This window comes from Sprattus sprattus, assembly GCF_963457725.1.
Source record: "Sprattus sprattus genome assembly, chromosome: 3".
NCBI lineage: Eukaryota > Metazoa > Chordata > Actinopteri > Clupeiformes > Clupeidae > Sprattus > Sprattus sprattus.
In genome coordinates, this window is record NC_137922.1 from 5,387,988 (window position 1) to 5,401,848 (window position 13,861).

A 13,861-nucleotide genomic window follows, 5' to 3' on the forward strand; every position below is an offset into this window, starting at 1 on the left:
TAATAAACATGATGATGCTTAAACTGACTTTTGCTCTGGGACCCGCCCTGCTAATACTCCATCCGCATTTCATTTGTACAAGCCTACTTTCACACTTTGGATTGCGTTCGACCTTCCCTCTAGTCTCTAAGCATATAGTTCATGTTTTTATTCACTGGTCATTTGGAGGGACCCTTGGGCTTTTGATAAGGACCTTCTACTAGGGCAGTATGTATATCTGTCATTGGTGAGCAACGTCCCCCTGGAACTGGAAGGATTAATTCAGGTTTGCGCTTCAAGATTTCATGAAGACGTCCGAGCTTCTACTTCATATGGAGAGTCTTACTGTATGAACCAGCTTTGTTGCATTTGAGTAGACTTTAAGAAGGAAACAAAAAATCACAACTCAAAGCATAGTCTATTTTTAATAACTTGACACATTTTCTCACAAATAAGTAATTGTGTAACGTAAATTGGGGTCATATTCTCTGCACTATAACTATAATGCTAGATTAGTATATTGGGTGTGCAACTGTACATTGTATTTTTACTTTTAATATGTAGCATTTTCTAAATAATACAATGTGCTACTGCCAGTATGACAGTGAGTTTACACATTTAATAAAAGGCGCCAGAAATTAGATAAATTGGCTAGCTGCTTGAGTGTTGACACTGGACCTGGGTCATCTCCTTCTGGTCATTGACCTTTGAACTTTTACTTTGAGGACACGTTCAGGACGGTACGGATGCTGGAACAGAGCAGACCAGAGCTTGAGGTGTTCAAAAGAGTTTCTTGTTCAAATGAAGGAATTCTACAGAAAAGATGTTTGCACTTACCATGTTCCTGTTTTCATGAGTTCAATGGAATCATTGACCTTGTCCAAGGGCATGGTGTGGGTCACAAACTCATCCAGATTGATTCTCCCAGACTTGTAGTCAAGGACAAGCTTTGGAATAGCGTCTTTGCCTTTGAATCCTAGACATACCCAAGACCACACAACACAGACAAACATTCACTGAAAATGGAGGCCCTGCATTGATGGTGAGAAACGATGACAGACAGGCAGCCAGACCCGTCACCTCCAAAGAGAGAGCCCTTCCAGGTCTTCCCTGCGATGAGCTGGATGGGCCGAGCAGAGAAGTCGTCCACATCAGTCCAACCCACCACCACACTCACGCCCCAGCCCCTCACACACGACTCCAGTGCACTGCGCTACGGGACAGAAAACACACAGCCACATTCTGTTTTATGTTCTGATGCAGTAACAGATGCAGTGTCATCAAGATACAGCTTTAATCCAGGCTTCATATAAAGGCTTCCATTACATAGCTTATGTCCGAACTCCTTGTGCTAGTAAACTCTTACTCTGGCGTTTCCATTATACCTTAGGCTACACATATCTTTAGAGGGCCACCAAGTCGCACAACTACATCGTAACACATTCCAGTCTACACGACCTCTGACATAACCCTCATTAGCTCCCAATGGTAGCTACTGCTATCATTCACTGTGCTGCACATTCAGAGTATATTCCACTATAACCTACCATAACGGCCACATTGCCCACACACTCTAAGGAGAAGTCCACCCCTCCATTGGTCATCTCAGACAGGACTTCACTGATGGGTTTTGAGTGTTTCTTTGGGTTCACTAAATCAGTGGCTCCAAGTGAGCGGGCCTTTCCAAACTTGTCCTCGTTGATATCCACACCAATGATTCTGGAGGCACCAGCATTCCTACAGCCCATCACTGCAGCAAGGCCCACTGCACCCAGACCAAACACTGCACACACAGACCCTTGGGTAACCTACACACACAGACACACACACACACACACACACACTTTCAGAGTAATTTACGACAAAAACATGAAGACCTCTTTAACGAACAATATGCCAACACACTACACTTAGTAACCTACTAATTGGTTGCAATCCTAAATGTTGCACAAGATTGTTAAATACGAAGGGTTCTACAGCTTCTATACACAGACAAATAAACACACACACACACACACACACACACACACACCTGGGCAGTGTTTATGGCCGCACCATACCCCGTTGCAACCCCACAACCCAGCAGACACACTCTGTCCAGCCTGGCGTCATCACAGATCTTTGCCACAGCTATTTGATTGAGAACCGTGTACTCAGAGAATGTGCTGGTCCCCATGAACTGGAAGATCACTTTTCCTCTGCAGGTGAAGCGGGAGTCTTCTTCCGGCATGATGCCAGTACTCAGAGATTTCCTATCAGAGACAGAAATAATACATTTCGAGTATGTGTTGCGTTTGAGTATGTGTTTTAAGGATGTACTGTGTGAGTATGATGTTCGTGAGTATGTACTGTGTGTTTAATCACCAGCTTTGTTCACACATGTTGGATTTGGGATGCTTGCAAAATCTGCATTCCCCACACTGAGAGACAACGATAGGGATCACGTTGTCACCTACAGAAACACATACATGATTTAGGTATTCTAGGGTATTTTGTCTATATTTTGTTTGATTTATATACAGTTAAGATTATGACTTTTGATTGCTTAATTTGAACTGCTTTTGAATTTTGCCAGAGTAAAACACATAGAAGATCACCACCTTTATATCCTTTCACAGTGATTTTCAGAAGGAGCTTCTAAGCTTATCAGCTCTGTGAAGGAAGAAGGAAAAAAACTAAAGTTCTGACCTGGTTTAAAGTCAGTGACTCCAGGACCCACACTCTCTACGATCCCTGCCCCCTCATGGCCCAGCACAGCGGGGAAACCCTCCTGGAGCTTCCCCTCAAACAGGTGGTACAGGTCAGTGTGACACACACCTGTGGCTATCACCTGACCTCAAAGGGGGAGAAACGTTAGCATGCATTGTGTTTAAGTATATCTGGGTGTATTATTTAAACGATGACAATAATACGCTGATATTGTATCTGAACTGAGGTCTCACCTTTATTCGTATTTCGTGTTTCTGAGGAGGAGCCACTTCAATCTCCTCCATCACAAGAGGAGCGTTGGGTTTCCAAGCCACAGCAGCACGGCACTTAATCACCTGAGAAGACATGAAGCCCAAGACATTCATCTCTTTGTTTGCACAAGCATTTCCTTTCACATGAAGATGATGTCGTTATTTCTGTTTCTTCTCAAAAGCCTGTACTTACAATAAACTTTAGTTCAAATCTGTAGGCACATGAAACTAAAGTGTCAAGATCCTATTTGGCTGTAAACCAGTGTTCGACCCAGGTTTGGTTTCAGGAGAAGAAATGGAAGATTCTAGAGTGGCCGTCACAGTCGCCTGACCTGAACCCCATCGAAAATCTCTGGTGGGATTTGAAAGAGGCTGTTGCAATACGCACACCAAAGAATATTACTGAACTGGAGACCATTGCCCTCAGGAACGCTGTCAGAAGACGGTGTCTGGCTATCCATCACGTTTGCAGCAGGTCATAACAGCAAAAGGGTGCTCTACTAAGTGCTAAAGATGCTTGTCATTATGAGTAGAATTTCTTGTTGAGTTTGGATAACACCCCTTTAATATTAGTTTCATTAAACTACTTAAACAATTATTGTGTAATTTCTTTATTGCAAACAGCTGAGAAATTGTATACTTTGCCAATAAAACTAAAAGTACAATGGGGGTTGAATAATGTTGAGTGCAACTGTACGTAAATAATACTATAGTTTTGCTTTTCTGGTTAAATGCTAATTTCTGTTATTCTGTAATTGCTATAATTTAATGGGCTTTATATCCATACTCTGCTCACTCACATTAAAAAGGAATCTAATCTAAACCATTTAGAATACAGTTGAAAAAGATGGAGTAGCTTCAAGACGGGAACATAACAGGGGCGTTGCACACAAAATGGATAAAGCAGCTGAGAAGCCGAGGTCTGCATTAGTTAGCCACTGTGCACAATGCACTTTGGAGTAAGAACATAGTTCCTCTTTACGCATATTGCACTGTGAGGTGGCGGTTCACATAAGTAGCCTACCTTCACATTTGTTTTATATTTCCTACCTATAGTGTAGCTCTTATCTGTCAAGTTCTAAAGTTATAACACGCAAGCTCTTCTCCATACGGTAGCTTAGTATAAGAAAGGTAAGAAAAGCAACTAGGACTTACTTTTCCAGAAGTTCCCATTGTTAAGTTGTGGAGAGTAAATAGAGTTCAGGATACTGGTACTACCGAGTGTTTGAAACCATCGTGTTATGTTTCCATTAATGTATGAGTAGTTTGAGTACTGTTGTACAGTCTGTTTCCTCCCAGGGTAAATTCTGTTCAAATGACATGGTGAGTCAAAAGTTTTACAATCCCAGTCTGCTGAATTGACCGTTCGAGAAACTCCCCCCTCGAACGGCCCTCGTCCAATGTAGCCTACCTTAGCAATCGCTACAGAAGAGGGTCCGAGAACTTTAAACCACTTATTAACCACTGTATATGAATAAAAACAGAGATAAGTTTTCATTATAATTGGTTATTAACACATAAACACTCGAAAAAGCCTTACACAAAAATGCCTTTTATCTTTATAGCCTATATGTTAGAATATAGCCTACCAAGTGTTGTAAAACAGCTCAAATATTATACATACAAATTTGCTTTAATTTGTTAGCCTACCATTTGAGACAATGGGATTCTACTGCATGTGTAAAGTTGGTATTGTGAGCAGCTAACAGCCTTGTGTGTTTGTCCATACCACGATTACCTTGAAAGCCATCAAGTCTTAACTTGTGTCATTTGTTATAGCATAATAAAGATCACAATAATCTAATCTCCGTTGACCTGTGATAGAAGGTGAAAGAGCTATTTAATGTGAAAGGGAGGTGGTGAAGTCAAAATCTTAACCATACAAAACGACTTGAGCCAGTATCTTCAGACTGCAGAAAGGCACCTACATCCTAAAATGTCCCACCAACAAAGAGGCTGCTATGCAGGTCCAGATAGGCAGGTCCAGATTAATACTGCTCAGATTGCAGGGTCAAATACATCGTTTTGTTCTTGACGTACGGCTCTGGTGATTATATCGTCTGTTCACAGCACTTGTGTCCAAGGTGACTGGCTCATCTAGATTTTGTCCTACTGAGGGCTTAATCGAGGGTTACGTCCAGTAGATGTAAATTAAGGAATAGTCCGCTCATGCTACAAAATTGCAAGAGCAGTTGCTTTAGATTTAATATGGATATGGATTATAATTATATTAGGATAGAGATTCAGGTACAAACTAGTTAAACACCATTTTTAAATGCTGATTTCGGGGGTTTCATTACTGACAGAGAGGGGTTGGAACACAAATGGAAACACGGACGACTCGGGACGAGACAGCAAGGGAAAATAAGCGATTAGTAAAACGGTGAAACTTTTAAAATGCGTCTAGGTGCCAATGCGTTTAAAATGAAATATCACGATACACAATGCTCAAAGCTGATAGTACAGTACAAGTTGTACACATTCTTAAAGCAAGGTTGGTCTTGTTGGAATGTATTATCCGATAATGATAGTCCTATTTCATTAATTAAATCATGGAAATCATGAAATGTTAGTGTTCCTGCCATGGGCAGATCAGGGCATTGTGACGCATTTGAGACGTTATTGTTAGATCATTAGCCACGGTGATGCCACGGTTATGTTTCAAGTATTCTCATACAGAACTTCAAATTGACTGAGCAATACAGTTCATCGAGCTATCTGCTTCGTATTTTAAAGGTTTATTTCATTTTTCGGACTCTGGTAATCCCAATCTCACAATGTTCGAAGGAAACGAGGTAGGCCTAATAGTTTAATTTCAAAACCATTAGACTTGTTAGTGTTTTAGGGATGGCTTTTTTATGGCTTAAAAATTGTTAAAATGAGACCAAATGTCCCTCTCTGCTTAGGTGCCCTGTTATAGATTAATATTTGTACATATTGATAAGGGGCTTTAGTTTGTGGTGCTAGCTAAAAAATAAAAAATTAAATAACAGCTTACTCAACAGGACTGTTTCTCTCGAAATGCGATTGACCAAACACACCCCAGGTGTATAGTTGGTCAAGAAAATGTATGCATGAATGAATACAAAAGAAAATATGGAATTAAAATGTCATAAGATCAGACATGTGTAATATGCCTAGTTGCCATGGCAGCAGAAGTTACTAATTGTCATGATGACATGCTGTATAGCAGATTAGCATACAGGCATGTTGTCAAGACATCTTTAATTGTTAGTTGTCATGACAACCAGTTGTCATAGCAACAATGTTGCCTGGGTGTTTCTAGGGTCTCTGTATAGTACTTAAGGTGGTTGCTATGGTCATTGCAAGGGTGTCACTATAATAGTTGTGGTTAGTTATGGGTGCTGCATTGGTAGTCAAGGTGGTTGCTAAGGTGTTGGTATGGTAGTCAAGGTTTTTGCTATGGTGGTTGCTAAGTTGTCATTGATGGCAGTGGTTCCGGTGTGGCTAGTTAAATTGAGGTAGTTGCTATGGTCATTTAAGTGGTTGCTAGGGCATTGCTAGGGGAGACATGGTGGTTGCTACGGTGGTGAGTGTCGGTTAAGAGAGAAAGAAGGATGGAAAGAGAGGTAGTGAAAAGTTTGGCTATTTATGTTGGAAAAACAAACAGACAGAATGCATTGACTGAATAAGAGAGGATATGACTTGCATTTTATTCCAAAATCCTGAAGGGACTGACTGCTGAGAATGAACTGATGAGTACAACTAACTATGTGTTTTCTCTAAGCTAAAGAAAACATCTTGTGAGGAATCAAGAGCTGAATGTAGTTCCACAACGAGGACCAAAAGGTTTGATGCAGGTTAGTCTATGCCAAATTCAGACATAAAAAGTATGTCAATAAAAGTAATCAAAACTAGTTTTCGTACCTAAAATAACGTTTAATATCTGACAGTCAATACAAGTTCCTCGGTGCCATAAGACCCACTGCTAAAATGGTCAACATGACCCACCACACATGCTAATAATACATGTGCTTTCTCAGATCTGGATCATATGAACCTCTCCCCCATGATACGCCACCTTGTGGAGAACATGACAGAAGAGTAAGAGACAAGAAAATTAAGTGTTTCCTGTCGGATAGTAAAGTTCCAATGTTCTAAAATTCTTTTCTCTTTTGCAGGCATTGGAGAATTGTCTGTGAGGCTCTATGTGTGCCTGTGAGTTTGATTTCGCCACATAAAATCTTCCGTATATTACTGTTCGATTATATATGGAGGGTTGATTTACATATACATTCTCTAATAATCCTTATTCTTTAATATTCCTCTCTGATGAAATACCTTATTGTCTGATTTTGTTTACTCAGAGGACCAAAGAAGAAGTTGGCCATCTTTGTGCTATCATAGTGAAGAAAGTAGTCCAGACTGCTCATTTTTACCTGCTCCCAGTCCTCAGTGAAATGCTGGGTATTCCTGTCTCATCCGTATGTGGAATGACAGGATCAGGGCAACACACATTTTGGTATGTACAGTAATAACTGGAATGTCTTGTTTATTCTTTTATTTTCATAAAACACAAGATTTGACTGTTCATTACTACTGTCCAAAATGACACCCTCATGTAGCACTTCCTGACTGCAGATCATGCCCTCCCTGTTGTGAAATAGCACCGGATTCATCGTCATGTTTTAATTTAAGTGAACTATGTGTAACTAGCTCTGTGTTAATATGAGTTGTCAGTTATACATGTGGTCTTTATGCCTTGCAATAGGGTCAGCACCTCAGAGGCCAGGAGACCTGAAGGGTCATCTCTACGCCAAGGATCTCAGGGGATAACAAATGAAATGCTCTTGGCAGCACCCAAGAAAGAAGTCGACAAGGTTTCACGAGAATCTGTCCGAATAGTCAGTGGTTTGGGTCGTGTTGTGCCTGCCTTACCAGAGCGATATTCTTCCACCTCTGAAAAGGTTGTGGATTTGACAGCCTCGGGCACCATTAAGGACTCTGACTCTGGTCCTTCTACAGCACCCATGATGACTGAACACGCTAAAGCCTCAGAACTATCACAATCCATCCACTTGCTCAACCAGTTTACTGGCACTGAATTTCAACAAAGGGCATCAAAGCAAGTGAGTGAGGTTTTGTTCAAAACTTTTGAGAATGATTCCCCAGTTGAGGAATTTGCTGAAGATGACAACGAGTCAAACGCCAAAGCAGAAAGTCAAACAGACCTCAGTCAGTTTCATGATTTCTTTCCATCGGGTCCCCTGTCAGAGTCTCTTGCAGTTGATCTAGTTGGTGATATTATTGAATCCCTGAAGGACAGAATGTCAAGCCAAGAGGTTCATTCAACATCATTTGATGTTGTTGGATGTGTTATTGAGGGGATGAAAGATCTTTTGGAGAAAACACAAGCCCTAGGAACTGTTGTTTCAATGAAAAGGATCTACAGATCAACATCTCAAAGAATGTTCAATGCCATTGAGAACATGGTGGGGAAATTGTTTTGCAAATCTTTTCACTCTGACAGTAAAGAGAAAATGACAGTGGCTTCAGCCATTAATGTCACTAGTCAAGTAATTTTGTCCATGCAGAGTGTACTTCCCGATCTCAAGACGGCAGAAAATCTAGAGCAGGTAGAGCTGATTGATAAGATGCTTGCTGCTATGTTGAATGAAGTGCAAATGATTGACATTGAAACAGAAACAGACAGGTCACAAAGCCCTGGATTGCCATTGCCATTGGACTCCTCAGTATCATTTCACTCAGAAATAGATGACCAAAGCAAACGCTCCGGTACCTCTGTTCCCTCAGAAGTGTTTGTCGAAAGGATTTCCCCTCTTCTGACGCATACTTTTGTTGACATGGACACTGCTTCACTGTCATCTGGATGTGCAAATGAAATCATCGGTAGTGTGTTAGACACCATTTTAGAATTACAAAAACGTGTACCCATCACTGGAAGTCTGGAAAGATTGATCACTGAAACACAAATAGGTCAATATTCCTGTGATATTGCAGATCAAGTACATAAGACACTTAAAGGTTATCATGGTCTGCAGACCATTTCCGTGCCAGTTGGAAAGAGTCTTTCAGATTCTATTCTGTGCAAACTACCACCTAGAGCTGAGGGAAAGAATGAAATTCCATCAGGGTTCATTTACAATTATGTAGAGGAGGCTGTGAGGCGACTACTCCTTTCATGTTTGTTCCCCTCAGTATCTTCTGACAATCAAGAACATTTACAGCACAATCTAGAGACCTCAAAATCATCACCTGAGGTGTTTGGAAATACAGTGAACTTATTCACCCAGGTGATGACCAACGAAGTCATGGTGGAAATCAACATGGAAATCATGAAGGAAAATTATGCTTCTGACTTGAAGGAATTAGTCAAGGAGGATCAGAAACTTTTAGACAAACAGGCAGAGGTCACTAACGATAAATCATCCACCACTGACTCAAACAATCTGCTGCCTTGTACTTTTGACGAACATAAAGATTTGATGCAAAATAGTCAGTGTAAAGGAGTCTCATCTCACCTACGTCTGTTAGAGTCCAACAAGAATGATTATGCCACCTTGGTCTCCATGCTGGTCATTCGACTCCTGAAGAAAGTCGATAGCTTCCACCAGGACATTGGCACCCACCAGGACATTGACAGCCTTTCAGATAATGTGCTGGATATGTCCAAAGACGTGATTCGGAAGATTTTGTCTGAGCTCGATACAGCTTTTGGCATGACAGGCGATGAAATCTATCCTCAAGACGTTAATATGAACCAGATCTACAGAAATGTTTACAAGGATCTTACTCTTCAGTTTGGGTCTAAAGATGTCCTCCGTTCTGCCTTTGAATCACAAGATCAATCTTTTGAATCATCACTGGTAGAAACGCTAACAAAAGAAATAACAAAGACTTGTAGCCAAACCAGCATAGCAGCTTCTACACACCTCCCTTCAATTCAAGCTGCAGTTGGACAAGGCCAAGGAAAGGAAAAGACCAAATTCAAAATGTTTCCAGATTGGTTGAAGATGCCAACAATGAAATTGAAGGTGGAGTATCATGCATATCATTTGCTCATGGAGTTTTGTACTGTCATACAGCCATACTGTCTATACACTACAAGATGTACTGTGCCCAGTTGAAGGGTATATCTTTTAGATACTATATAACTATGTGTTCTTCAGAAACCAAAGAGAGGATCCCAGAGTCAGAGCCAGCCCTCTCCTATTGCAAACACTAGTAAGTTCATGGTGATATTTGAAGCAACACTTCAACTAAATGTAACTTAATCACGATTTGACCTGCTATAAATTAACCAGTTTGGATGTGGAGGATATATAAATCATTCCATATTTTCTCACAGAGCTCAGTGAGACGCTGGCTGAGGTCACCAAGGCTCCTGTATCTGCTGGCCCACTGGAGATGCCACAGGAGGAAGAGACCGTAGGGTGCTGTTTCTTCAGGATGCCAAAATTCAAGTTCTCCTTCAAGGTGGAGTTCAGTTTCTATACGAGATGTTATTGTAATTTTAGACATTATGTGTACTAATGCTGATCACAGAGGCTACTGAGTGAAGAACAAATTGGTGTAACCTGATCCGTGAGTATGCAATTTAGATATTTCTTCATTCATTTAAATTTGAATTTGAAATGACTAATCTCTCTCTTACTTAATCAGAAAATAAGGAAAGGTGCTAAAATTGGGCATTGTGAGGATAAGTCCTTTGAAGAGAACATTAACGTCTCAGGTAAGTGAAACTGAATGTCTGAACACATAAAGATACATCCATTCACTGTAACATTGAGTATTCACTCAGTAAACATACTTGGAAAGTGTTTTTTTCTTCTTCACCATCTCTTTTTCAGCCTGTGCAACATCTTTTGAGACTCGGCTCAATGAGGCTACTGTTGAACTGACTGCTTCTTAGAGCCAAGCTAAACTGGAAGAGGCTGCATCTAGGCTGACCAACACATCTACTCCAGAGATGGGACTGTGCCACCTAGCTTTTTAAGTCACCAACACAGCTCAATGATCCGTTGGATCATCGGATCCTCTAAGAACTCTTCGGTCCTTTCAACTTCATTTTTTTGAACCCCAATCTGGCTATTTTAATTAAACTTATTATTGCATGCATATTGGGGTAACTTTGCCATTTGTTGGGTAATATGAGGATGACTACATAGAGTGAAAGTTTGTGAATCTGTTAGAGGTTCTTGAAAGTTCTTGAACAACAGCTTTTAATTCATTTTAATCTCATATTAAATCATATGAATTTAACTGTGCTTAATTGTAGGATCTGTCACAAGCTTGAAGCTGAAAGGTTACCCTTGCATTGTGTTCTGTTGAGAAGTTGCAGATGTACAACAATCATCATAAAACTGTAAGACTGATGAGCTGAACATACAGGGATATTACACAAACCAGCCCACAAACTACTCTGGAGTCCCATTGGATGCATACAGCGGACTTGCACCCTTTTCAATGGAGAAAAAAAAGTTACAGTGATCAGTGTTGACATTATTTTTCTTTTCACAATATTGTACACCATGAACTTTACAAAATAATGATTCACCAATTAATAATTAAAAATCAACATCACTATTCCAAAAAACATCACCAACACCATCAAATCAAGGACTTTATGTATGGGACTGTACAGCCACACATAATAGAGGCTCAGGGTTCAACTCAGGCCTCAGTGAAAAATGAGAGTCCAACACATACATGCAAACCAGCACGCTCACATGTAGAGACGTGCCATTGGACAGGAGTGTGTGTGTCAATGGTGGATGAGATATGGGCAAAGTGTGGAGTGTAAAGGCAGCTGTTTTCTAGTGTTTAGACGGTATGGATCCACTCCAGTTCTTCCTGTTCTGACATGAGATGGGTGCTATCCTGTCCCGTCCTCGCCATGCTTTTGGGTTGACAGTCCTGGGAGTTTTGTCAGAAGTAGCAACTAGGGATGCACCGATACCGATACCAGTATTGGGTATCAGGCTGATACTTCGTTAAAATACTCATACTCGTAATCGTTTCTGAATTGCCAATACCAAGCACCAATACCACTCATCAGTATTTCACTACATCAAACTGGTCGCGCTATGCGGACACAAAATGTTATTTGTTGTCCTACCTGTCCTACCACTCTCTGCTGGACTAGCAAGTAGCTTATCTGCTGTCTTGTGTTGCACTTGCTTGATGTTTGACTTTGTAAGGAAAATTGTTGACTCACTAGTTTGTCATAGTGTCAAAGTTAGCTAATTTTAACAGTTTCGTTAGGTTTAGCCGCTAGCATCTCGTTAGTGATTAGCAATTCCGTTGTGCTGCCTTAACGCCGATTTGGGCTCATTTCAAGATAAATGACGACAGAGGTAAGGCACAATGTAAGATCTGCACTGCTACGGTGCCGAGGGGTGGAAAGGAAATTACTTTGTTTAACACAAGAAATGTGATTAAACATCTGAAGACGCACCATAGTGCTAAGTACACATAGTTCACTTATGCTAGGGGCGCAAGACTGAAGCAACCAATCTTAACTGACGTCCTGCTAAAGAAAAAAACGTGCACGCACACAGAGAGAGAGAAATAGGTAGAGAGAAAGACTAATAGTGCCACATAGGTTAAGTGATTTTTTTGTGTACTTGAGTAGGAGACTCTTTTGATCCTTTTGGAACTGAAATGTGCTCATGTGCTAATGTAGTAGTTCTGTTCACTTTTTGCTAAGCAGACTGTGTTGTTAACTATGCAGCAAATTGAATTGCCTTTATCTGGTTATATTTGAAATGTGTCTAATGTAATGACATTGTGTCTTTGAAGGCTTTTTTGTTGTTGTTAAAACCAGATAGCTCTGTTTATTTTTGGCTTTGGATAGCCTTCTGTTAATTTTGTACTATAGGCTTGACATAATCTGTAGAGGATAAAATAAAATCTGCCTCCAAATTAATTGCACTTTCATGGAGACCAAATCTAAGAAGTATCGGTATCGTCAAGAACACAAGTAAAAATACTCATACTCGTATCGGTTTGTAAAAAAGTGGCATCGGTGCATCCCTAGTTGCAACAGTAACTAAGGGGGCGGGGCTTTTGTGAACAGTCAATTGCATAACACAGCTGTTGCTGTGACTTTATATGGCTGGGGCTGGAGTAATTTGATACGTCAGTGTCAGGGAAAAATATGCGTTAACAACCTTTGTCCCATGACTTAGACGTGACGTTGACGTCACGGAAACGGATCTTTGAATATAAACTGTGACTATATCAATTTTAACTTTTAGAAGACGAGACAAGAGACGAAAATGATAGTGGTGGACTAACGGACAATTTAAATGTAATGAATACTTTTTTCGAAACTTGCATGCACCTAGTGCAGTGCATCCCTAATATCATTGGTTGAATGTTGCCCGGTCCTGTATCCATCCTCCACTCCCTGAGATGCCCAGACATGCAAGTGATGCCCTAACAGACATTATATTATGGTTCAAGTTAAAGCACTCGGTAATGGAAGATAATGAAAAATCGATATCTGGACATACTTTAACTAGACGTAATGCAAAGCGTTACAAAATATGACCGCCGAACTGTTCAGTAGGTTTTGCAGGCATGAAAACGGGTAAGGGGTGAAAAAGGTGAGGAGGATATTACCCCACTGGGGGGGTCCGGGGGCGTGCCCCCCCTGTAAGTAAAATTTAAATATTCCATATTTTAAAGCGTCAATCTGATGAAGTTTGAGATGCTTTTTTTCCAACCTGGGGAGAGCTGGAGAAACTTAGCTTCAGCCATGAGTCAAAAAATATTTTGGCCTCCTTACTTAGTATTATGCAAGCCATTTCATGCCAGCCTGTCACTGGGTCTATCATTTACAGTATATGAGGCACAATGTGGTAAGGGCACCACAAATGGCTTAATGCATAGCCCCCACGAGAGATGCCGTAACTTAACTTGTCTACTCTTCCATC

General features: G+C 40.7%; 2 protein-coding genes across 2 annotated transcripts in view; one reads left to right on the forward strand and one right to left on the reverse strand.

Moving 5' to 3' along the window:
* Nucleotides 1–694: 694 nt before the first annotated feature.
* LOC308361600 (alcohol dehydrogenase 1-like) lies at nt 695–4,229 on the reverse strand (the record flags this gene model as incomplete). Its single annotated transcript, XM_080833998.1, has 9 exons — nt 4,095–4,229; nt 2,922–3,023; nt 2,656–2,809; nt 2,344–2,461; nt 2,012–2,231; nt 1,527–1,787; nt 1,060–1,192; nt 817–955; nt 695–728 (listed from the first exon to the last, which is right to left on the reverse strand). The coding sequence occupies exons 1-9, from the start codon at nt 4,110–4,112 to the stop codon at nt 695–697; spliced, it is 1,179 nt and encodes a 392-aa protein (XP_080690124.1). The 5' UTR covers nt 4,113–4,229.
* A 5,261-nt stretch (nt 4,230–9,490) lies between these two features.
* Nucleotides 9,491–13,861, forward strand: part of LOC308362098 (uncharacterized protein) — a gene marked incomplete at both ends in the record, with an annotated part of 32,073 nt that continues 27,702 nt past the window's right edge. Inside the window, 3 exons of the mRNA XM_080834591.1 lie at nt 9,491–9,647; nt 10,270–10,397; nt 10,584–10,653. Coding sequence (XP_080690717.1) covers nt 9,491–9,647; nt 10,270–10,397; nt 10,584–10,653 — 355 coding nt within the window. The remainder of the gene's footprint in view (nt 9,648–10,269; nt 10,398–10,583; nt 10,654–13,861) is intronic.